General features: G+C 33.8%; 1 protein-coding gene across 2 annotated transcripts in view; it reads right to left on the bottom strand.

Annotated features, from left to right (window-relative positions):
* ACER3 (alkaline ceramidase 3) overlaps positions 1–22,061 on the bottom strand; it is a 108,117-nt gene that overhangs the window by 14,263 nt on the left and 71,793 nt on the right. The window contains exons 6-7 of one of the 2 annotated variants that reach the window (XM_039848117.1): positions 19,298–19,333; positions 11,363–11,421 (exon numbers count right to left, since the gene is read on the bottom strand). In XM_039848117.1, coding sequence (XP_039704051.1) covers positions 11,363–11,421; positions 19,298–19,333 — 95 coding nt within the window. The remainder of the gene's footprint in view (positions 1–11,362; positions 11,422–19,297; positions 19,334–22,061) is intronic. The other variant, XM_039848118.1, reaches the window with a different exon arrangement.

The raw sequence follows: 22,061 nt of genomic DNA, 5'->3' as shown, positions 1-22,061 counted from the left end.
TGCTTCTGCCCTTTCTGCTGTGAAGGACATGGAGTTGAGGAAACACCTTGCTGCTTCTCCATAGCAGTGGTGGTGAGTGAGCCTAAGGGTCCTGAAGCCTTGCAATGTGCTGTTTACTCAGCCATACCATGGGTTTCATGCCTCTTTGGTGGTGGATTCCTGATGGTGAATGAGGGAGTGGGGTGATGGACCATAATGCAATCACGGTGCGTGTCTAGGAGGAAGGATTCCAATGGCTTCGTTTGATTTATCTTTCAAACCCTTCACTTCAGTTTTTCATTTTATCACATTTTTACATCCTATTTTTTGTAAGGATTATCTGAATATTGCTTCTTTATAATATCCTACTCTTGATTCCTAGGTACAGTATATTTCTAGAAATATTAATAAATATTTGTTCTTCTTTTGTTTTTGAAGTTTTCCTCTTCTTTGTTTTTGAAGTTGTTTCCTCTATGTTGACTTTTTCCTTTATTATTTGTTTTGGCCTCTGTCTTTCATATTGGATGCATTTATCATATGTCTGGTACTGTTTCCTCATTCTTAAGAGTGGAAAACTAAAAAGGTGAAGACAAACTCAAAGTGTATGGTTAAGGTCTTTAGATTAGTAATTGCACTATAGGGTATTTTTTTGGGCCAATATCAGTACCTTTAGGTCTTTTTAGGGTACTCAGATTCTTTCAATTTTCTGCCTATAGGTCTTTGCATTCAACATTCAGAATGTACAAGGTCACCCAATTTCCCTGATTTCAGTATAGTATTCATGTGCTCAATTGTGCCTGGTAAAATCCAATCTAGAGACATTGTTTACCCTTTCTAAAGAATAAACTTCCAAACTTTTACAGTTGCTCAGTGGTATGGAGTAGGTAGGAGGCTCTAATGATTTAAGTTTTCTTACAACTTTTAACCTATCCTCTACTTTTGAGCCCTCCTTCATCTCCTTGTCCAAAATGCCTGTTGCTATTAATGCCTGATACTTGAGAAAATTTTCTGATGTAAAGTGGAGGTTCTTGGCCTATGACTTGTTTTTTTGGGGGTTAGTTAAGACGGTTAGCAGTAATCCATCTTCTTTCCAGCTTCTACACTTTATTAAGTCTTTTCCTTCTGGATTTATGCTTTATAAATAGATTCCTTTGCTGTAGTCTTGGTAGGGTTTCAGAAGTGAGCAAAATTAGTTATCTGTTGATCTTCAATATTGTACCTCTGTTTTCTTTTTCATTAACTTTTGCCGTTTATTAGTTCCATTCTTCATTTCTCTTTGGGTTTATTCTATTAACCTACTTTCTAATTACTGAAATTGGATGCTTAGTTCAATATTCTTCAGCTTCTCGATTTCTAATGTAAACACCTAAGGCTATAGATTTCCCTTAAAACCATTCTTTAAATACAAGTGAAAAAAGTCAGTATAGAAATTTTGAAATGCTTAAAATGGAACCATAATGAAAATACTACAAGTCAAAGTAGAATGTAGCTAAAGTGGTTCTTAAAGTTTCCAAATATATGGGATATTCTGACTAAACCTGTTTTAACTAATTGTACTATAGTCAGAGAACACATTGTGAATGATAATCATTCAATGCATGCTTGAGAAGACCATGCATTCTTTAATTGCTGAATGTATTAGATGGTTTTGTTATTACGTTACTCAAATTTTATCTATATCCTTGTTTGCATTTTCTGGTCTGAGTTACTGTGTTAATATCTCAGCAGAATTGGAGTATTTATCTATTTCTCATTGTAATTCTGTCAATTTTTGCTTAAAAATTTCTATACAAGTTAGAAATTGTCATTTTTTTCTATAAATTGAATCTTGATAATAATATAGTGAACATTTGTTTTAAATAATGCCTTAAAATTTGTCTGTTATTAAAATAGCTAGTCCAACTTTTAGTCAAGATTTGTGTGGAATATATATATATATTATTTATATGCTTTCAAAATTACTGCGTATATATGTTCTAACCATGTTTCTTATACACAGCACATTGCTGGACATTTTTTCCCTGTTTGACAGTCTTTTGTCTTTTAATTGCTTAGCTTTGTCTGTTTATATTTACTGTTATTACTGATATATTTTGAATTATTTCTACCCCTTTATTTTCTGCTTTATATTTGTCCCGACTTTGCTTCCCTTTCTCCTTCTTCCTTCTCCTGAGTTTTTTTGAATTTGGTTTTCATAATTCTATTTCCTCTTTCATGTTTTTGAAAGCTATTATAAAATCAATTAGTTTTTAGTGTTTACCAAAAATGCACATGTAAGATCTAAAATTAATCACTGTATGTACCCTCTTCCCAAATAAAAAAGACCTTAGGAACTATGTATCTCATGTATTATTCTGTTCACCATTTTAGCTCCACATTTTTAATCTCTCAAATTAGGTATTATTTTAAACACTCATAATATTTTGTTCAGATAGTTCAACAGGTGACCATTTTTTCTTTTACTGTTCTTTCTTGTGTCTCAGCTCTTCCTCATAAAAGTATCTTTTAGAAGGTCTCTCAGTGAGGTGTAATGGTAAACTTTTTCCATTTTTGTCTCGAAATGTCTTTATCTTACCCTTGTCCTTAAAAGATAGGGTATACAATTCTAAATTGATGGTTAATTTCTCTCAGCACTTTGAAGATAACAGTCTATTGTGTTTTGGCTTCCATCATTGCTGTTGATAGTCTGTCTTAGACTATTTGTTATTCCTTTGCTGGTAATATGTCTTTTATCTTTGGATGTCTGTAAGATCCTTGACTTTGGATTTCACCAATTTCAGCATGCTTCAACTGCAGATATTATCTCTATTTAAAGCAGAAAAATTTTAATACTTTAAATTCCAACTGAAATGCTGAATGAGCAAGATTTAGGCTCTCCAGGAATGATTTATGAACACAACCACAGAATTATTTTGCCAAAGGAACATTTTTTCCCCCACATTTAAGAAGCTGGAGAATTGGAAAACCTCTGGACGAACCATTGTATCCAGCAACATGCCATCTTAGCTATAACTCACAGATCAAGAAGCTGCCATCCTACGTGTTTGTTCTAGAGCCATGGTATGCACACCCTAGATACACAACAGTAAATGGTTGCCTTACATACTACCACTTCTCTTCCCTAAGCTGACTTGGTTCCGAATTCTAGTCTCATGTGAATACATATAATTGGCAGAACCTGAATGTATTTAGAACCTGACGTGCAAAGAAAATATGGGAAATATAGCTCAGCTTTTAAGCATCTCCATTATAGGAAGGCACACTTAAAGGAGGCTGGAATGAAAGGAGGCTGAGTGAGCTATCGATCTTCCACACCTGAGAAAGATTTGCTTTTATTTATCTTGCTTGGGAATTATACTTGACATTAAAGAATCATGTCTTATTGATTCTAGAAAATTCTCACCTATTATCTCTGAATATCTCTTTTTTCCTCATTTTTGCTATTCTCAACCTTTGGAACTGCAATTAGATGTGTTATCTCTTTGTGATGCTTTTAGTTTATTTCTTTAGACTTATCTTCCAATTTAATACTCTCTTCGACTATGTCTAATCTACTTTTAATTTACCCATTGAGTTTTTATTTCAAAGATTTTTTTTAAATGTCAGAAGTTCTTTAATTCTTTTTCAAATCTGGAATTTCATTTTTGATACTCTACTGTTTCTTGGTTACATTTTCATTTCTCTTTTATTTCATTAAATATTGTTAAAAATAGTTACTTATGCTTTAGCATCTGATTTAAGGAGTTTATTTCTCCTGTTTTCTGTTTCTCTTGACTTTTCCTTATTTCTTCTTCTGGATTTGGAATTACGGATCGTGTGCAAATGTTTGATTTCCAGTCTGTGGAAATCCTGAGAGGCCTACCTTGAGGGTACCTTTCTTTACAGATAATTTGCTTTTCTTTTTCTCAAATACTCTGGGGCGCTATGAAAATTGGATCAGTTTGAGTGAATTTTACATGTTGAGGTTTCCAAGACAATTAAAGTTATATACCTAAATCTGTGTGAATGAAGAACAGTGATTACAAATTCTCAGGGGAATAATTTTTCCCACCTAAAACTGAGATTAAAAGACAAGTTACCAAGAAGCAAATTTTTTTCTAGACTAGCCTTTCACTGACAAAATTATCTCTTTGATGGTCCTGGCTTTATGTCTACATGTGTATGGTGGTGGGGGAGCAGTTCTAACAGCCTATCTTAAACATGCCAAAAGCTTTGTCTTATACCTCCCTTCAAGCTATTCAAACCTCACGCTCTTTCCTGGTATCTGCAAATACACTTCAAATTGATCGTGATCTCAGAACTCATTTGTCTAGTTTACACCTCCTTCTTTGGATCTGATGCTCTGAAATTTAAGTTCTTTTGAGTTCAGCTATGCATTTAAAGGATGCTTCTTATATTTTACCCAGAATTTCTAACTTTTTTTACAGGAATAATTTTCAGATATCTTGTCAAAAATATTAAAAGAAACAGAAGTTTTATGAGTTTCAACCAGACTCAAAAAAATCTTCACTAATAAGCACTATTCTGAGTTCCATGGGTTACCAAGATAACTAAGATTTTAAGAAACTTACAATCTAGTTGGGCAAACAAATTAAGTAAACAATGAACCATACTAAATGAAATGATATAAGAAATGGAAATATAAGAAAGAAGCCATGACGAGGCAGATGGAAGAAAGATGTTTTTTACTTTGTAGGACAGCCACTGTTCCATACTTGTTATAGGTCTATCATTTGTCTTTCTAAACGTCCTGGTATCCTATCTACCAGACTTGATTTAAGGCAAGGACTGTGCTTTATGCTTATTTACATTTCCCTAAGGTGCCTAGATTAAAAACAAAATAAAACTATGGACTTCTACGTCTGAGAAGATAAAACAGACATACTTTTCCCCTCTTTTTCCCACTAAGTACAATTAAAAACCATGAACATTATATATAAATAGATATTAAGAAGACTCTGAAAGGTGAAGAGAAGAGGGCAGATTGGTTAAAGTCTCTGGGACCACTGTAACATCACAGTGATAAGTTCCATGTGTTTTTGGTTTGTTTTTTTTTTTGTCTAGCATATTCCAGAGTTGGAATTGGAGTAGCTAGAAACCCAGAAATGCCACTAAGCACAGATAAAAAATTAAAAAATTAAAAAAATAAAAATAGCCCAACAAAAGCCTGTTTCCTAGCCAAAGAACCAGGAAAGAGGCAGTTTAGAAACACAGTTTAGAAACATAACCACTATTCTATAGCCAAATACCACAGAAAAAACCATGGCCTCCCTCATCCATGTTGCAAAGGCTGATTGGGAGCCTAGACTCTCCTCCTCTTTAGGCCATAAGGAGGAGCCCTAACCTCTTGTCAGGCTGAGTTCAAGCAGGAAGGGGCTAGGACTTTCATCCCTACTCAGTAGTAATGAGCTCTCTACTCCTTGCATTATCAGAGGAGACCATGTGGGGAGGCTGGACTTCCATTCTTATGTGGTAACAACATGGTCTTTTTCTCTTTCGCCATTGTAGTGGTGTCAGAGGAGACAGACTGGACAGTCGAAACTCACTGATGGCCAGAGGTAACAAGGTCATATCATTGAGTTGTCAGTGGAGACCACATGGTGAGAAATAATTAGGCACTCCTGCCCCTCCCAGTCAAGGTGGTATCAGGAAGGCCTAGTAGAAAATGGGAATTCTACCCTAGTCCAGCAGTAAGGTGTACCAAGAGAGGCCAAAAAGAAATCTGGAATCCTACTAGTATTTGGCAGTAATTGACCAGTCAGACTATAACAAAAGATCCACCATTTGTGTTATTAGTGTCCTGGGAGGAGAGGAGAAAGAGGACAGGGCTGAAAAGTACTTGATGAAATAATGACTGAAAACTTTCAAATTTGACCACCCCTCCCTCAAAAAAAAAAAAACAACAACAACAACAACAACAAAAAAAAAAACAAAACCAAAAAACAGCTATAAAAAAGCTATAAACCCATAGATTCAAGAAGTTGAGCCAACCTCAAACAGGTTAAACCCAAAGAAATCTACATCAAGACACACCATAGTCAAACTTCTGAAAACTAAAGACAAGGAAAAAAAATCTTGAAAGCAGTAAAAAAGAAAAAAACACCTTACCTATATTTAGGGTAAAAGCAATTTGAATGACAGGATTTCTTATCAGAAAACTTGAAGGCCATAAGGAAATAGCACAACTTTTTTCAAGTTCTGAAAAAAAAGAACTATCAACCTAGAATTTTATATCTAGTGAAAATATCCTTCAGGAATGAAAAAGAAATCAAGATATTCTAAGATGAAGAAAAACTAAGAGGTTATGTTGCCAACATATCTACCCTAAAGGGATGGTTAAGGGAAATTTCTAAACTGAAAGGAAGTGACGAGAAAAGAAATCTTAGAATGTTAGAAAGAAATACAAAAGGAAAGAGTAAAAATATAGGCAAATGCAATACATTTTCCTTCTCCTGTTGAGTTTCTAAATTATGTTATGGTTGGGGCAAAAATCATAATACTGTCCGATGTGGTTATAAATGTATATAGAGAAAATATTTAGGATAACTGTATTTTCAATGGGGCAGAGAAAAGGCAGTTATAGGTTGAACTTTTCCCCTCAAAAAAGATATGTTGAAGCCCTAATCTCTAGTACCTCAGAATGTGACCTTATTTGTAAATAGAATCATAGCAAATATAATTAGTTAAGATGAAGTCACTCTGGAGTAGGGCAGGCTCCTTATCCAACATGACTTATGTTCTTATATAAAGACAGCCATGTGAACACACAGAGACAAAGGGAGAATACCAGGTCATGACAAAGGCAGAGACTGGAATTATGCAGGTATCAGTCAAAGAATGCCAGATTGCCAGCAAATCATCAGAAGCTAGAAAGACGTAAAGATGAATTCCCTTACAGGTTTCAGAGGAACCATGGCCCTACTGACACCTTGATTTCTGACGTCTTGTCTTCAGAACTGTAAAACAATAAATTTCAGTTGTTTTAAGCCACCCAGCTTGTGTTACTTTGTTATAGCAACCCAAGGAAACTAATATAGGTATGTAAAGGGGAAGTAAGGTTTCTGTACTTCACTGGGACTAGTAAAATGTTGACATGATTAGACTGTGATGTTCTGTATATATGGTACCAAGAATAATCACTAAAAAAGCTATACAAAGAAAAACATTCAGAAACTCTACAGATACATTAAAATGTTCAAGTAACACGGAAAGACAGAAAAAAGAAAACAAAGAAACAATATAGAACAGAAAACAAAAAATCGGCAGACAATCTTTAATATACTAATTATGTTAACATAAATGAACTAAATACACCAATTAAAAGAGATTGGAAGAGTGAATTAAAAATCATGACCCAACTATACAATGTCCAAAGGAAACTCACTTCATATCTAATATGGGCAGTTTGAAAGTAAAAGAGCAAAAAAGATATATCATGTAAACATTAATAAAAAGAAAGTTTTATTAATATGGCTATGTTAACACGAGATAAAATAGAGTTCAGGCCAAAGAAAATGACCAGAGACAGAAAGAGAAGAGAAGAGCATTACATTATGACAAAGGATCAATCCACTAAAAGACATAACAATTTAAATGTCTATGCACCAAACAACAGAACTGCAAAATGGGGTGAATGACAAGATGAAACAAAAACTAATAGAATGAAGGAGGAATAGACGAGTTCACAATTTCATTTGAAGATTTCAACACTTTCCTCTCAACAACTGACAGAACAACTAGACAGAAAATTAATAAAGATAGAAAAGAACTCAACACCACCATTGTGAAGTAAATGGCTAATTCGGTGAGCTTGAGTTGTGCAAATATTGCACATTCCAAAGAAAGAATTGGCCCTTGACTGGTTCCTAGGTGATAACCTCTGAGTTCTTGGAATATCCTGTGTTATAAGAGTGTCTCTGTATAACTGACACCTTGGGCCACACCATATGCTAATAAAGTGATTAATGGTAAATGTCTGTTTTTGTTTGCCTGGGGCCCTGGGCCATACTATATCAGTTTAAAATGTAATCATGAGTATAAAAGTTTTTCTGAGTTTTGTGAGTCCTTCTAGCAAATTATTGAACCTGAGGATAGTCTTGGGGCCACTGACACAACCATAAAACAACATAATCTAATAGATGTTAACAGAACATTTCACCAAACATCAGCAGAATACACATTCTTTTCAAGAACACATGGAACATATGTCAAGATAGACCATATCCTGGCTCATAAAACAAGCCGCGACTAATTTGAAAGAAATTAAATCATAGAGAATATGTTCTGTGACCACAACAGAATCAAACTAGAAGTCAATAAAAATGGTAACAGAAAAATATCCAAATACCTGAATGTAAACAACATACTTCTAAACAATCTATGGGTCAAAGAGGAAGCCTCAAAGTAAACTAAAAAACATACACTGAATTGAATGAAAATAAAAATACAAAACATCAACATTTGTGGAACACAACTAAAGTAGTGCTGAAAGGGAAATTTACTGCACGAAATGCTTACTAGAAAAGAGGAAAATTCTCAAATCAATAATCTAAGATCCTTGAAAAAGAACCTTAAAAAAGAAGAGCAAATTGACACATTTCTAACAAGCGGGACAGAGAGGAAAGAGACTCACATATTACCAATATCAGGAATAAAACAGGATATTGCTATAAACCCTGCAGACATCAAAAGGAAAACAAGGGAATATTATAAACAACTCTACGTACACAAATTTTGACAACTTAAGTGAAATGAACCAATGCCTCGAAAAATACAAACTATCACAACTCACTCAATAAATTGATAAATATGAATAGCTTTGTAACTATTAAGGAAATTAAATTCATAGTTTAAAATTGTTCCCTTCCCCCAAAATTATAGGCCCAGATGGTTTTGCTGGAGAATTCTATATTTAAAAAAGAATTAACACCAATTCTACACAATTTCTTCTAGAATATAGAAGGGGAAGAAACATTTCTCAATTCATTTTATATAGCTATTATTACCCTCATACCAAACTAGAAAAACGCAGTACAAGAAAATAAAACTTTTATGAATATAGATGAAACGATCCTTAACAAAATATTAACAAGTATCATTTAGCATATATAAAAAGAATTTTACACCATGACTAAGTAGAATTCATTCAGAATACAAAGCTGCTTTGATATTTGAAAATCAATCAATGTAATATACCATAATAATAGACTACAGGAAAAAAGTCATATGAGCAAATCAAGTGATATGGAAAAAGAATCTGACAAAATTCAACACCTATTCATGAAAAAGATTCTCAGAAAATTAGGAATAGAGAGCAACTTCCTCAGCTTAATAAAGAGCATTTATAAAAACCACACGGCTAACATTGTACTTAACGGTGAAAGACTAAATACTTCTCTCCTAAGATTGGGAACAAGGTAAGGATATCTGCTCTCACCACTCTTATTCAACATAATCCTGGAAGTTCTAGTCAGGGCAATAAGGCAAAAAATAAAATCAAAAGCACATACATTAGAAAAGATGATATAAAATGTCCCTATTTGCAGCAAACCTCAAGGAATCTTCAAAAGTCTCCCAGAACTGTTTTCAACAAGGTGGCAGAATACGAGATAAACAACTAAAATCAATTGTATTTCAATATAATAGCAATGAACACGTGGACACAAAAATTTTAAAATATAATACCGTTTACTCTTGCTCAAAAAATGAAAACTCCAAAATGCTGAAGAAAGAAATCAAAGACGATCTAAATAAATGGAGAGACACACTATGTTAATAGATTGGAAGACTCAACATAGTAAAGATGTCAATTCTTTGCAAATTGATATGCTGGTTTAATGCAATTCCTATCAAAATCTCAACAAGATTTTAGACAATATTATTTTAAAATGTATATAGAAAGGCAAAGGAACCCAAGCAGAACAATTCTGACAAAGTGAGAAAAATCAGTTTATATGATTTGAAGTTATTTTACAGCTACAGTAATCAAGAGGGTATAGCATTGATAGAGAGATAAGACACACAGATCAAAACAACAGAATAAAAAACCCAGGAACAGATTTTTACAAACATACCCACATAATTTTTGAGAAAAGTATAAAAGCAATTCAGTGGAGAAGGATAGCCTTTTTAATCAATAATCCTGGAGCAGCTGGACATCCATAGGTAAAAAACGAACCTCAACCCAAGCCTCACATCTTATATGAAAACTACCTCAAAATATATCCTTACTTAAATGTAAAACTATACAAAACTTTTAGTAAAAAAACATAGAAAAATATAGGGTTTGGGATAGAGCTCTTAGACTTGACACCAAAAGCATGATCATAAAAGGAAAACTGATAAATTGGACTTCATCAAAATTTAAAACTTTTACTCTGTAAAAGACCCTGTGAAGAGGATGAAAAGACAAGGTACAGACTGAGAGAAGATAGATATTCGTGAGCCACATGTTTGATGAAGGACTGCTCTTTAGAATATATAAAGAATGCTCAAAATGTAACTGGAAAAGAAGAAATAATTCCATTAGAAAATAGGTAAAGACATGAACAGACATTTCACCAAAGAGGATATACAGATGGCAAATAAGCACATGAAAATACATTCAACATAGTTAGACACTAGGGAAATGAGAATTGAAACTACAATTAGATATCAGTATATATACATAAGAATGGCTAAAACACCAAATGTTGACAAGAATGCTGAGAAACCGGGTCACTCATACTGGTGGGAATGTAAAATGGTAGACTCACTCTGGAAAACAATTTGGCAGTTTTGAGAAATACCAAATACAACTATCACAGAACCTAGCAATTCCACTCTGGGTATTTATTCCAGAGAAATGAAAACTTATATTCACACAAAAACATGTAAACAAATGTTCATAGCAGTTTTATTCATTATGGTCTGACCACAGCACCTACTGTATCACCAGGCCCTATGTAAGGTACTTACATGAATATTTCTTATTTAATCTTCATAAACTCTATAAAGAGTTTATACCTATTTCCTAACTGATATTTCTGGAACACTGAGTCTTTGTGACATGAATAGCCTTCCTGGAAGAGTTCCTTAGTCAAGAAGTTTGAGAAACATAAAAACATTTTTTTTTTGCAGTAGAATTTTTAAAGACCTCAAAAGAAAGCTATCATATATACCTTTCCTCAAATTTCTTTAATTTTGGAACTTTTATTTTCACATGCCTATTAACAACTTGCTTAAAGAACTAGTATTCCTTGTAATATAGCAGAATAAATATTGGGTTATAGTTTTCAATCAATATCCGTGCTGGAGTTGGGTTTTATGTGTTATTTCAATCTAGGTTATATATTTACCACTTGAATGTACTCTAATCATAGTGTTGCTGATCCAAACTACTTACCATGTAACAATATAAATAGATCGAAGTACTAATGTAAAGACCAACATTCCATACATGACCTGAATAAGAAAGGAAAAATGAAGTTAGTAAAATCATTATTCTTTAGCAAAGGAAGTATATTTTGCATACAAAAATAGCCCTCCCAATTAAATGTAAATATTATTACCTTTAATTACATTTTAAAGAACAGAATTTTTAAAAATATGTAATTACATAATCGAGAGTCATACTAACCTTTGAGGAAAAATTAAGAGCCTGCTTGTAAATAATATCAGAAGTCCTGTGTCAACTGTAATTCTGAATGTTTAAACACAATTTTAAATATCTGCTGAAACCCGAACGCTATAATTTTGCCTCACATTTCTTAGATCCTTCCCTTCTCTTTAGCTTCACTTTCAGCAAATGATTCTATTTCTTATTTTATAACAATATAAATATGAACTCTTTTAATCGTTCCTCCTAAATGTTTCTGCATCCATATATGCATCCTATCTCTGGATTCTTTCTCCCATTTCTGTCTCCAAAGAGGTGCCCATTTCTTTTTGACTGAGGTAAATGTAATTTGGGTTCTTTATTCTATATACTCCTACATCTTCCTAGACTTGGCTCTATCAACTATCTTTATCTTCTGTATTGAGCAATGGATAGGTACTACTACCTGGAAAACTGAACCTAGTGGGGAAATTGAACTTTTAAAATTATGAAATAGTAAATAACGAAAAAACTGCATAGAATATAATTGTATAGCTTAACGAATATAAAACCAACAGCTGGGAAAGTACCACTCAGGTTAAGAAATGGATCCCTCCTAACACCCAAAAGTGTTTCTCTTTCCAGTCCAACCCTTGCCCCTCCCCCTTGGAGGAATATCTGAGTTTAAACCTTAGGAGGAAAATCTGAGCCAAAGAAACAGGTTTATGAATCATCAGCATACAAAAGTCAAGGGGAATGGATTGTTCAGGGAGTATATTAAACATACTGAATGGATAAGGAAGGATGCATACCCTGGCAGTACCATGGGGCTTTTTCAAATTAATTTACTTCTCTTTATTATGTCCAGCTATAAAAGGCTGATTTCCCAGGCTCTCTTGCAGCTAGAAGTGGCCACATGACCTTTGTAACTTTATGCATACTATAATATCAGTTATGTTTTAAATAAAGATACTAGAATACTTTTCTGCTCCTTATAATTTTCATCTGAAAATATTTTTACGATAAATTTTTGTCTTTCCATATTTAGTAACTTATCAGCCTTCAAGCTCCAAAGACTATGAAAATATTATTAGTGTTTTCTATCAGCTAAAGTATCCTAGAAATATGCATAAACTGTGTATATGCATATATGTGTATAAACTGAGACTTGGTATTTATTCTCAACGAAACTATAGCTTAGGAAAAAAGCAAGCTGTGTTTTTATCAGTAAAAAGAAAATGAAAGTGTATGAGAAAAGCAGAAAAAGACAAATGTTTTGTTCTGTGAGCTGCATTAAGATGCCTATGTGGAAACATTTGAAGATGGATGAAACTGAGAGGTAAAAGAGGGCAAATTAAATGGGACAGGGCTGTAGTGTGGGACTTTGGAAAGGGTACATATACAAAAATTATTTTGATGATGCTAAGAGAGACTGACTTTCAGTATTTCCTCAGAGTTAACATTCTCTAGGATTCATTCCTTATGGTCTAGTTCTTGGAATAAGCCAATAATGGAGAAAAGTTCCAAATAACCAACCAGTTTATTTTCTACCAAGTGCTTACTGAACATTGACAGTGATAATCATTGGACTAGGCATTCATCATTCAAAGATGAAAAGGCACACTATTCCTGACTTCAGTGAGCTCAGTGAGTCTAACAGAGGAGACACATGTGTAATCAAATCTAGCACTTGGATCTGGTTTCTCAATTCCATTTTCTAATAAAAGAAGCCAGGGCTCCATGGAGATTTGGCTGATTTCAGGCCTGAGGCAGGGAAAGAAAAAGATGACCCCAGAACATCTTATACTAAAATGTAAGGAATACTCAAAAAATAATGGGAACATGTCAAAAGGACACAGAAACCAACTTGAAAAGGCTCCACTGGCCAAATATGAGGCAATCTGTGTAGCCATAAATGATAGTAACAAATCATGACTTGGATAAAATAGGAATACATGAGTCCATAGGGATTAAAAATAAATCTAAAATTTAATAATTGAAAGAATTTTCATAAGTCTCAGGGTACTTTTCTACAAATTTCTTATTAATTATGAAGGCACAAAGAGTAACTTTACACTGGAGAATTATGGTAGACACTATCTTAAATGATCACGTTCCAACATGCTCCAACATGTTGATAATATACCTTCAATTGGTTCAGGGGGAAAATGTTCTCTGTACTGTTCTGGCAACTTTTCTGTAAGTTTGATATTATTTAAAAATAAAAATACAGTAAGTCCTCACTTAAAGTTCATAGATTCTTTAAACAGGCAAAATGACATATAATGAAACCAATTTTACAATAGGCTAATTGATAAAAGCAAGAGAAAAGTTCCTACGGCATATCATCAAAGCATAGGGAATGATGTTGAATGAAATGACGTTATTTTAGAATCTGCTGTATTTAAACAATAAAGAACTCTATACTAATCTAAGTATTCTATACTAGAATACTTAGGCACTTAGCTCACCTGTGGCCAAGAACAGTTAATCAGAGTGGGAGATAGGTAAGGACTTTTATATAAAACTCCAGTGAGTAGGAATATGTGGTGGTGATAGGTAATGAGATTTAGGCATTTGGATTTTGTAAAATATTCACTCATTATATTAATAACAAACAATTATCCAAACATAGAAAGGAACCTCTAACAGAAAAAGCCAAGAGCTGCAGTTGGAGGAGCTAGATTTTTCTGCCATCTAATTACTGCCTCACTATATAACCTTGAACAAGTCACTTCCTTTTCTTGGCCTTGGACTCCCATTTGTAAAATGAAGCGACTGAACTAGGTGATAGTGGTTTCATATTCCTATAATTATAGTCAAAATAGGGGTGCAAGAGGCATTTTATCTGAGGAGTTAATATAAGTTACTCTAATATAAGGTTGGTGCTTCTACATAATTATATGATAGTTTAAATACTAATAAGACAAATGTAGATATTACTTTATAACTATAAAACAATTATACAAGTCTCATAAGGCAATGTAGTCTATGGGTAAAAATATAGTTTTTGTAGATATTCAGAGCTGGTTTAAGATTGTAATTCTGCCCCAACTATACAGCCTTCTAATTCATTCTACATAAAACTGTCAGAATTATCTGCAATAGATCTTATCATGTCACACCTCTGTCATTGGCAAAAGCATAAGATCCAAACTTTAGCATGATATCCAGTGAGTGCTTCACTAACTGGTTCATCTTCCTTTCTCTTCTTATGTTCTAGAGGATCTTGCATTTTAGTACAGGATTTCCCAAATAGTATCCCCCAGAATACTACTGTGCTGAGAGATGTTAAGAAATATTCTATAAAAAAGAGTTCTATGGTCAAATAAATCCTGTTCAAATGTTACCTCCTGTGTGAAGCCTTCCTGAAATCCTTCTATAGACATTACTTAACCTCTTTTTAGTTCCAAAATATTTTACTTATATTTGACTTCAGGCAGCTTTTAAAGTTGATAACGGAATTCTGGTTTACCTAAAGTAAAGCATAGCTATACCTAAGTCTTACATATTAAGTCTTCACCATTTTTTCTGTAAGTTCATCATTGTACTAAAATCTAAACAGCATTTTTCATTCTTTCTAAAAACATATTTTTCTGATAATAAATTAGATTCCATAGTAATCTGCTATGAAGTGCATCATTGTATCACGGAAGACATATGAACTTTGAAATAAAAAGGACCTTGAGGGTTCGATTTCCAGCTTTGCCACTAACTAAGAGAGAAACATTGGGCAAAATATTTAACCTTTCTGACTCTGTTATCTCACCTACAAAATAAAGATAATACAAAGGCAGGGTTGTTGATATTTTAGGAAGATAATAGGTAAGTCAATCGTTATAAACTATATGAAAGAATACACCGTAATTAGCATGTAACAGATACTCAAAATGTCAGTTTCTTTTGCTTCTTTTCCGAGTGTGCTTACATAGTAGTTGCCTTACGTCCCTAATTTGTAATAAAATGGCACAAATGAAACAATAAAATTTAAATAAACAATTTTTCAAACTGTTTACATAACGTGTCCTTTCTTGTAAACCTTGAGGGTCAAATTAGAAGGGAGAGTAATAAAACAATGATATGTCATATCTAGAAACAATCTTTAGGAGAACCTACTTTGGCAGAAAGACTTTAAGCAATAGTGCTCTTTGAGACATTAGATGAGATCTCATTTGAGATAGTCAAGTACTGATTTGTCAATTAGCTGCTTAAAGAGCGTTCACTAACTTCTTAAATGTTCTTTTAATTTATCCTCATACATGCTTTTTTTGTTTCCTTGCTTAAGATATACTGGTGTTTCTAATGAATGTGGCCACTGTGTGATTTGAGTATTACCCTTTGCAAGGCCATCAAATTAAATAATTGCATTTGGCTCTCTTTTGGAGATGTTCGGAACACCTTGTTATCAGTATTTTCTCCCTCTGGGAAGCAAATTTGGTTAGTAAGATAATCATGCTGGTTGCATCAAATGTTTTTTTAAAGTGTTTATTAACTCTTTCCTTCTAACTGTATATCATTACTTACCTCTCTAGGCCCAAATCAAATATTTCTTTTCAGAAGCTTTCCATGATTATCATAGACAGATATTTATACACGTCATCTTACATCTTAATATGTACTTTAAATTTTTTTTAATTTTTTATTTTTTTCTTCTCTTTAATTCCGCCCCCATTAGACGCCCCACATCCATCCCTGACCTATTGATGTTGCCGTCTTCCCTTAAGAACTGGATCTCTAAAGGTGGGGCGTCCCTCCCAAACTCTTGCGCATGCACCTGAACCTAGTCCTGAGGCGCAGGGGGCTGCACCCAGGGGGAGGCACAGCACGGTGCAGGGTGGGGGTGCAACCGGGGCCTGGCGCTTCCCGGGTATGGTCCATGGCTCCACCTGGGGTGTGAACCCAGGACGTTCTGCGTGTAAAGCAGACGTGCTAACCACTCCACTTAATATGTACTTTTGGAGCCACCCCCTTAATATGTACTTTTAGTGTCACACTGTACAATGTTTATTGCCTTGTGCCTTTATTATATTAATTATTTTAATATTATCCTTATGAACTATATTTATTTGAAGATTTTACAGATGAGGAAAGTGAAGGAGAGGCACAGCAAGAGATTTGTCCATGGATAATAAAGTGGCAAGAAATAAAGATTCCAAACGTAAGAAATCAAAGTAGTAAGAAGTCAAGATTCTAAATTCTCTAGCCAAAGCTCCTTTAAATTAGACAATGTTGCTTTTCCTTCCTTTTCCATTATTTTTAAGATCCTGAAAGTTATTGTAAATCTTATCACAAATTCCAAAACAATTTTCCACTTACAAATTCCAAAGGAATTTTTCTAAGTTTCTGTACATAAGAATATCAACAGTTTATATGAAAGAATGAAAGTAATAACTACAAACTTTGACAAATATAATATTCTCAGAAAAAAGCAGTTCTCTTAAGATACTCAGAAAATAATTAGAAATAGATTTTTTAAGCCATAAGTATAAATAGAAAGTATCAGTTTTAATTACTTAACAGATCAGCATAGGATGTTCTAGATTAGACAGTTGAGGCGAAGGCCTCTTCAAATAAAGTTTTACAAAGTAGTGAGAAATGCTACTGTATGACAATAGTGGGCCATTTCCCCTGACTTTTGTTTTAATACTAGAGCAAGTAATAATTTAGCTATATGCAACAGATGTATTATGTAATCCTCTCTTGAGTCATCTTAGCAGATTGTGCCCTTATCTACATTAGCACTACTTTTATGTATTTATTAAAGGACATATATACTGCAAATATGTTTTACCAGGTCTATCTTCCTAACTAGACAGTGAGCACCTTGAAACCAGCAGCCATATCTTATTTGCCTTGGTATATTAATATCAGTTAATCTTTACTGAGTGTTTACTATGTGCTAAGGGTTTTTTACATGTGTTATTTTATTTAATCCTCAGACAACTTTAGGAGAGTATTATAACAATTTTAGAGATATAGTATAATAAGCTCCTTAAGAGCTGGGACCTCATTATTTCATTCATTAGTATATCTCCTGTGCCTAATATAGCACCTGGCACTTAAGAAGCTCAAAGAAGTAACTTGTCAAGGGTATAAAAGTTAGTAAGTGGAGAGATTAGACTGAAATCCAGGTCTGCCTGACTTTAGATTTTAAAGTGTTGGTCTAACGCCTCTTTACTTCCAACTTCCAGCTCAGAATTTGGTGCTGAGAAGGTATACAGTGGACATCTGTTGAATGAATGAATATCTTTTATCTTCAGGTTACTTATCTACTTCAACCCAAGCATTCCCCACTTCTTCACTTCTCTATCTTGATTTTTAATCTCTAAACCTAGGATATAAGCCATAGCTATAAGCTTTTATCCTGCCTCCTTCCTATTAGCAAATCTTATCATTATATACAGAAAAGAAAATATTTATTACTGAAAAAAACACATGGAAATTCCACCATGGGAAATTATATCAATAGTTTGTTACTTTTATTACATAACTTGTGTCAAATAGGTCTAAAACACAAAATGGAAAATTGATGGTTATAAGTTTACAAAACTTAACCTCAAATTACCAAATTTTGTATTTTTCGTGGTTAGAATTTTTATTAAAAAGGCAAAAAAAAATATAGAAACTGAAGTATTCTTCTTATAAATAAATTTCTTCATTTTTTTATATTGTGTCAATAAATCTTCTAAATAAAGGGGGTAATTACATAATGATATCACTCCGAGCTATAATAAACAGGAAAATGAGGTTGTCTTCTCCTGTATCAACCACCTTAGTACATCTACCTTCATCTAGCTTGTAGAAAAGCAAGGCATAATAATATGGTTTTGAATTTATTTTAAAAACCAGATTTCAGTTAGATGATTATTGTCTAGCTTCGGTTTCAAAAGGTGTAAGAACTTTATTTTTTATATAAGCGCAATATAGTCTACAACTACGAGGCCTCTGATACTCCTGAAATATGTGCTGATTCATTTCTTTATATTTATTTGCTAGTTTGTTAAAAGAATGCTGACAGGAGTCAAAAAAATCTAGGCTACAATCTTGGCTCTGCTCCTTAATAACTGTGTGAAGCTGGGCAAATTACTTAATATCTCTAAACTCATTTACCTTAAAAAGTGGACAGTAATCCCTAATTTGTAGGGCTGCTGGGTAGATTAGAATCTGTGTAGTAATGAGCATAGTGCTAGGCACATGGTGGCACTCAATAACCAATAGCTTTCTTTCTTTAAGGTCTGCTACTTTATTTCACTCTGGTTTCATTATGGGATGCACTTACATCATTATTTCCTAGAGCAAAGTTTCCTGTGTTTGCGTTTCTCAATCTAAATAACCTCCCACCTCAACAATTTTATTAAAATATATATTAGGAGGAAAATATTCAAGGAATTTTCAGTCTATCTTTTCAAGAAAATCATATCATAAAAAAGACTTTATACGTGTATGTGCATAATGCTTCCTGGCTTTTTTCTTTTTGCTTATAAGAACTATGCTGCACTGCATTCTGACTACCAATAGTCAGCTGGTCCTGGGCATTGGCTGTTCCAGGTATATTCCTGTTACCTCCACCTGGCTCCTGTAGGCACTTAAGTTTGCAACCTCTGTTTTAAACAGAGTCTTCTTAGGACATCTACCATTTCATTTTCAGAAGTTGTATCTGCATGTAATTTGCCAAAAAAAGGAAAACACAAGGCAGGCAAGTATTGTTAAACAATCAAATGTGTAATAATTTTTAAGAATTACCTGATGGAATACAGGCTCCTTTACCTTAAGGTAAACCTGTAAAATATTAAAACACATGTGAATAAAGTGTATTATGGAGGGGAAAGAAAATCTATTCCAACAGTTCTGCAAATCCCAAATCTCTCCTGCTCTAGTCCTGCTACTTAGATCTGACTCCACCCATGAAAAACCAATCAGATTAGGTGGCATGCCACAGGAGGGCTAGTACCTACAGGTGAATCTCCCCAGTGTTATCTTTAACATGGTAAACTACATGTTTTAAAGCTGCTGCGGATGATTCTGGCCTCTTGGCCTCTGCATCAGCATCAAGGAGGGGCAAAGATGCACAGATAATCCTGAAGGTGAAGAGGCTATGCTTACAATCTCTATAGCAGATCTGTTCTACAGTAGAAAAAACACTGAACTTAGAGTTAGAGACAGTAGTTAAATTTCAGACTCTGCTACTTACTTGCCACAATCCTTGAGCAAGTAAGTGGCATTTACTTAACCAAAAGACAAATTTTTCCTTATCTAGATAATGAGAATAATAGTGGTGAGGAATATTAACCTAAAATACGTGAAAGTGTCTAGCATATACTAAGTGCTCAATAAGTGAAAAGATTTAAAACAAATTTCTTATGCTTTCTCCTGCTTCAAAAAACCTAAAACTCTCTCACCTGGATGCATTCCCAGTTACAGAAACCCTAGTTTTAGGTTCCAGTGTCATGTGGGTGATTAAGTTCAAGTTTTAGCATGCATTTATTGCCCTATAGGAGTAGACCTTAAAAACGACATGGTAGAGAGGAGTCAAAATTCAAATCATAACCTTGAAATGATGCCCATTGCTTACAAGACAAAGTCCAAATTTCAAAGCCTTCCATGATCTGTTTGGTCTCACTTCTCTCCTCTTGTCTCTTTTTCATCCTATGATCCAGAAAGTACAATACTTCCCCAAATGTTCTAGCTCCATGCTTCTGTATCTTTAAAAAGGCTATTCTTTACCTTGCTCAGAAATCCTTACTTGCTGGCAAACACCTATCTTTCAAGATTCAGCTGAAACTATACCTTGTTCTTAAAGCCTTTTCTGAGTCTTTCTCCATTCAGCAGAAGCAACCACTCACCCTCCTCTGCACCCTCATTATGTATAAACCTCGTGGTATTTGTTTATTTGTTTCTCTCACCTATAAGGAAATAATCTATTTGACAGCAAGAACTGTGCTTAGATATATCTATATCCTTATTTAATGTAGTGCTTATCTCACAAATTTTACATAATTTTATAATTTGGCTGCAAAATTTCCTATTCCTAGAGGAAGTTCCTTACCTCACTACAAGAGATTATTTCCTTTAAGTATTCATAGAGCTTTAATAGTAAGATGTGTATGAGACATTACATCTGTAACTCTAAATTGAGTACAGAATAATACCTTTAATCTCTGAAATTTGTTATATAAAATACTAATTTCCTTTTTTATAGTTCCAGATTCTCATTGTTACTAATAAAAGCAATGCAAAAGAGCATGCCTCTTAAAGACACTTTTTTTAGGGCAAAAGAATTATTAAGTTCTTACTATCTGCCAGGTATTAATTTTTACAACTAATATGAAATATGCTATTATTATCTTCATTTTACAAATGAAGAAAACTAAAGCAGACAGTAACCTGCCCAAGGTCTCACAGTTATAAGCAGTGTTGGTCCAAACTCAGATCTGACTGACTCTCAATTCTCCATTAAAACTTGGTTGGCCAGGCAAGTCACTAAAGCTCTCTGGACTTTATTCTCTTCTTTTACACAATTACAAGACTTCCTTTCACCTCTGAAAGTCTAGGATTCTCCCATGATTAACAAGTATGCAGTTTATACAAAGGACTATGAAGGGCAATGTAGAAGCATAAGAAAATAGTCTGTGTTCTTTCAACCTCTTATTCACCTTTTCAACTCACTGAAACCTAGTTTCTGCCTCCATCCATCTACTGCTGATGGTATCCTTATTAAGGTCACCTGGTCTTAGAATTGGTATTGTTATGGGTCAAACCTTAATCTTCATTTTACTCATCTTAGATGCAACTAATCTGGTATTTTTTCTAGAAATCTCTCTGTACTCTGAGATATCAGACTCTCCTAAGTTTTCCTACATCTCTGATTACTTGTTCTGAGTCTCCTTTGCTGGCTCCATTTCTTCTACTTGACTCTCAAATGTCAACGTGCCAATGCACAGCACGATGACTATAGCCAATAATACTGGATTGAATACTGGAAATTTGCTGAGAGTAGATTTCAGGTGTTCCTATTACACCACACACTAAAGTGGTAACTATGTGAGAAGATATGTTAATTAGCTTGACCGTAGTCATCATTTCATTATGTATATTTATATCAAATTATGTTGTACACCTTAAATGTATATAATATTTATTTTAAAATGTTGATTTTTATTGAAATCCTTAGGCATTATGAAATGAGGTATCCTAATTTTATCATAAAAAGAGTTTGCATACTGATGTGCTCTGACTGTCAAATGGACAAATCAACTGTAACTTTTAGGGTATAGTATCATAAATGTATACTGCTTTGCTTATCTCTAATAAAAAAAAAGTCAGTGTTCTATAGGGTTGTATCTTTGGTCATCTTAAGGGTCTATGCTATTATCTCTGTGTCAGTTCATCTATTCCCACATTTATAGTACCATCTGTTTACATGACAACTCCCAAATCTACATCTTTAGCCCAGCCTACCTGTTAAGCCTCAGGTATCAATATTATCCGGCACCTCAATTTCAACTCA

Source organism: Pteropus medius, unplaced genomic scaffold (genome assembly GCF_902729225.1).
Source record: "Pteropus medius unplaced genomic scaffold, Ma_sr-lr_union100, whole genome shotgun sequence".
NCBI classification, from domain to species: Eukaryota; Metazoa; Chordata; class Mammalia; order Chiroptera; family Pteropodidae; genus Pteropus; species Pteropus medius.
This window is presented reverse-complemented; position numbering and strand designations above follow the sequence as displayed.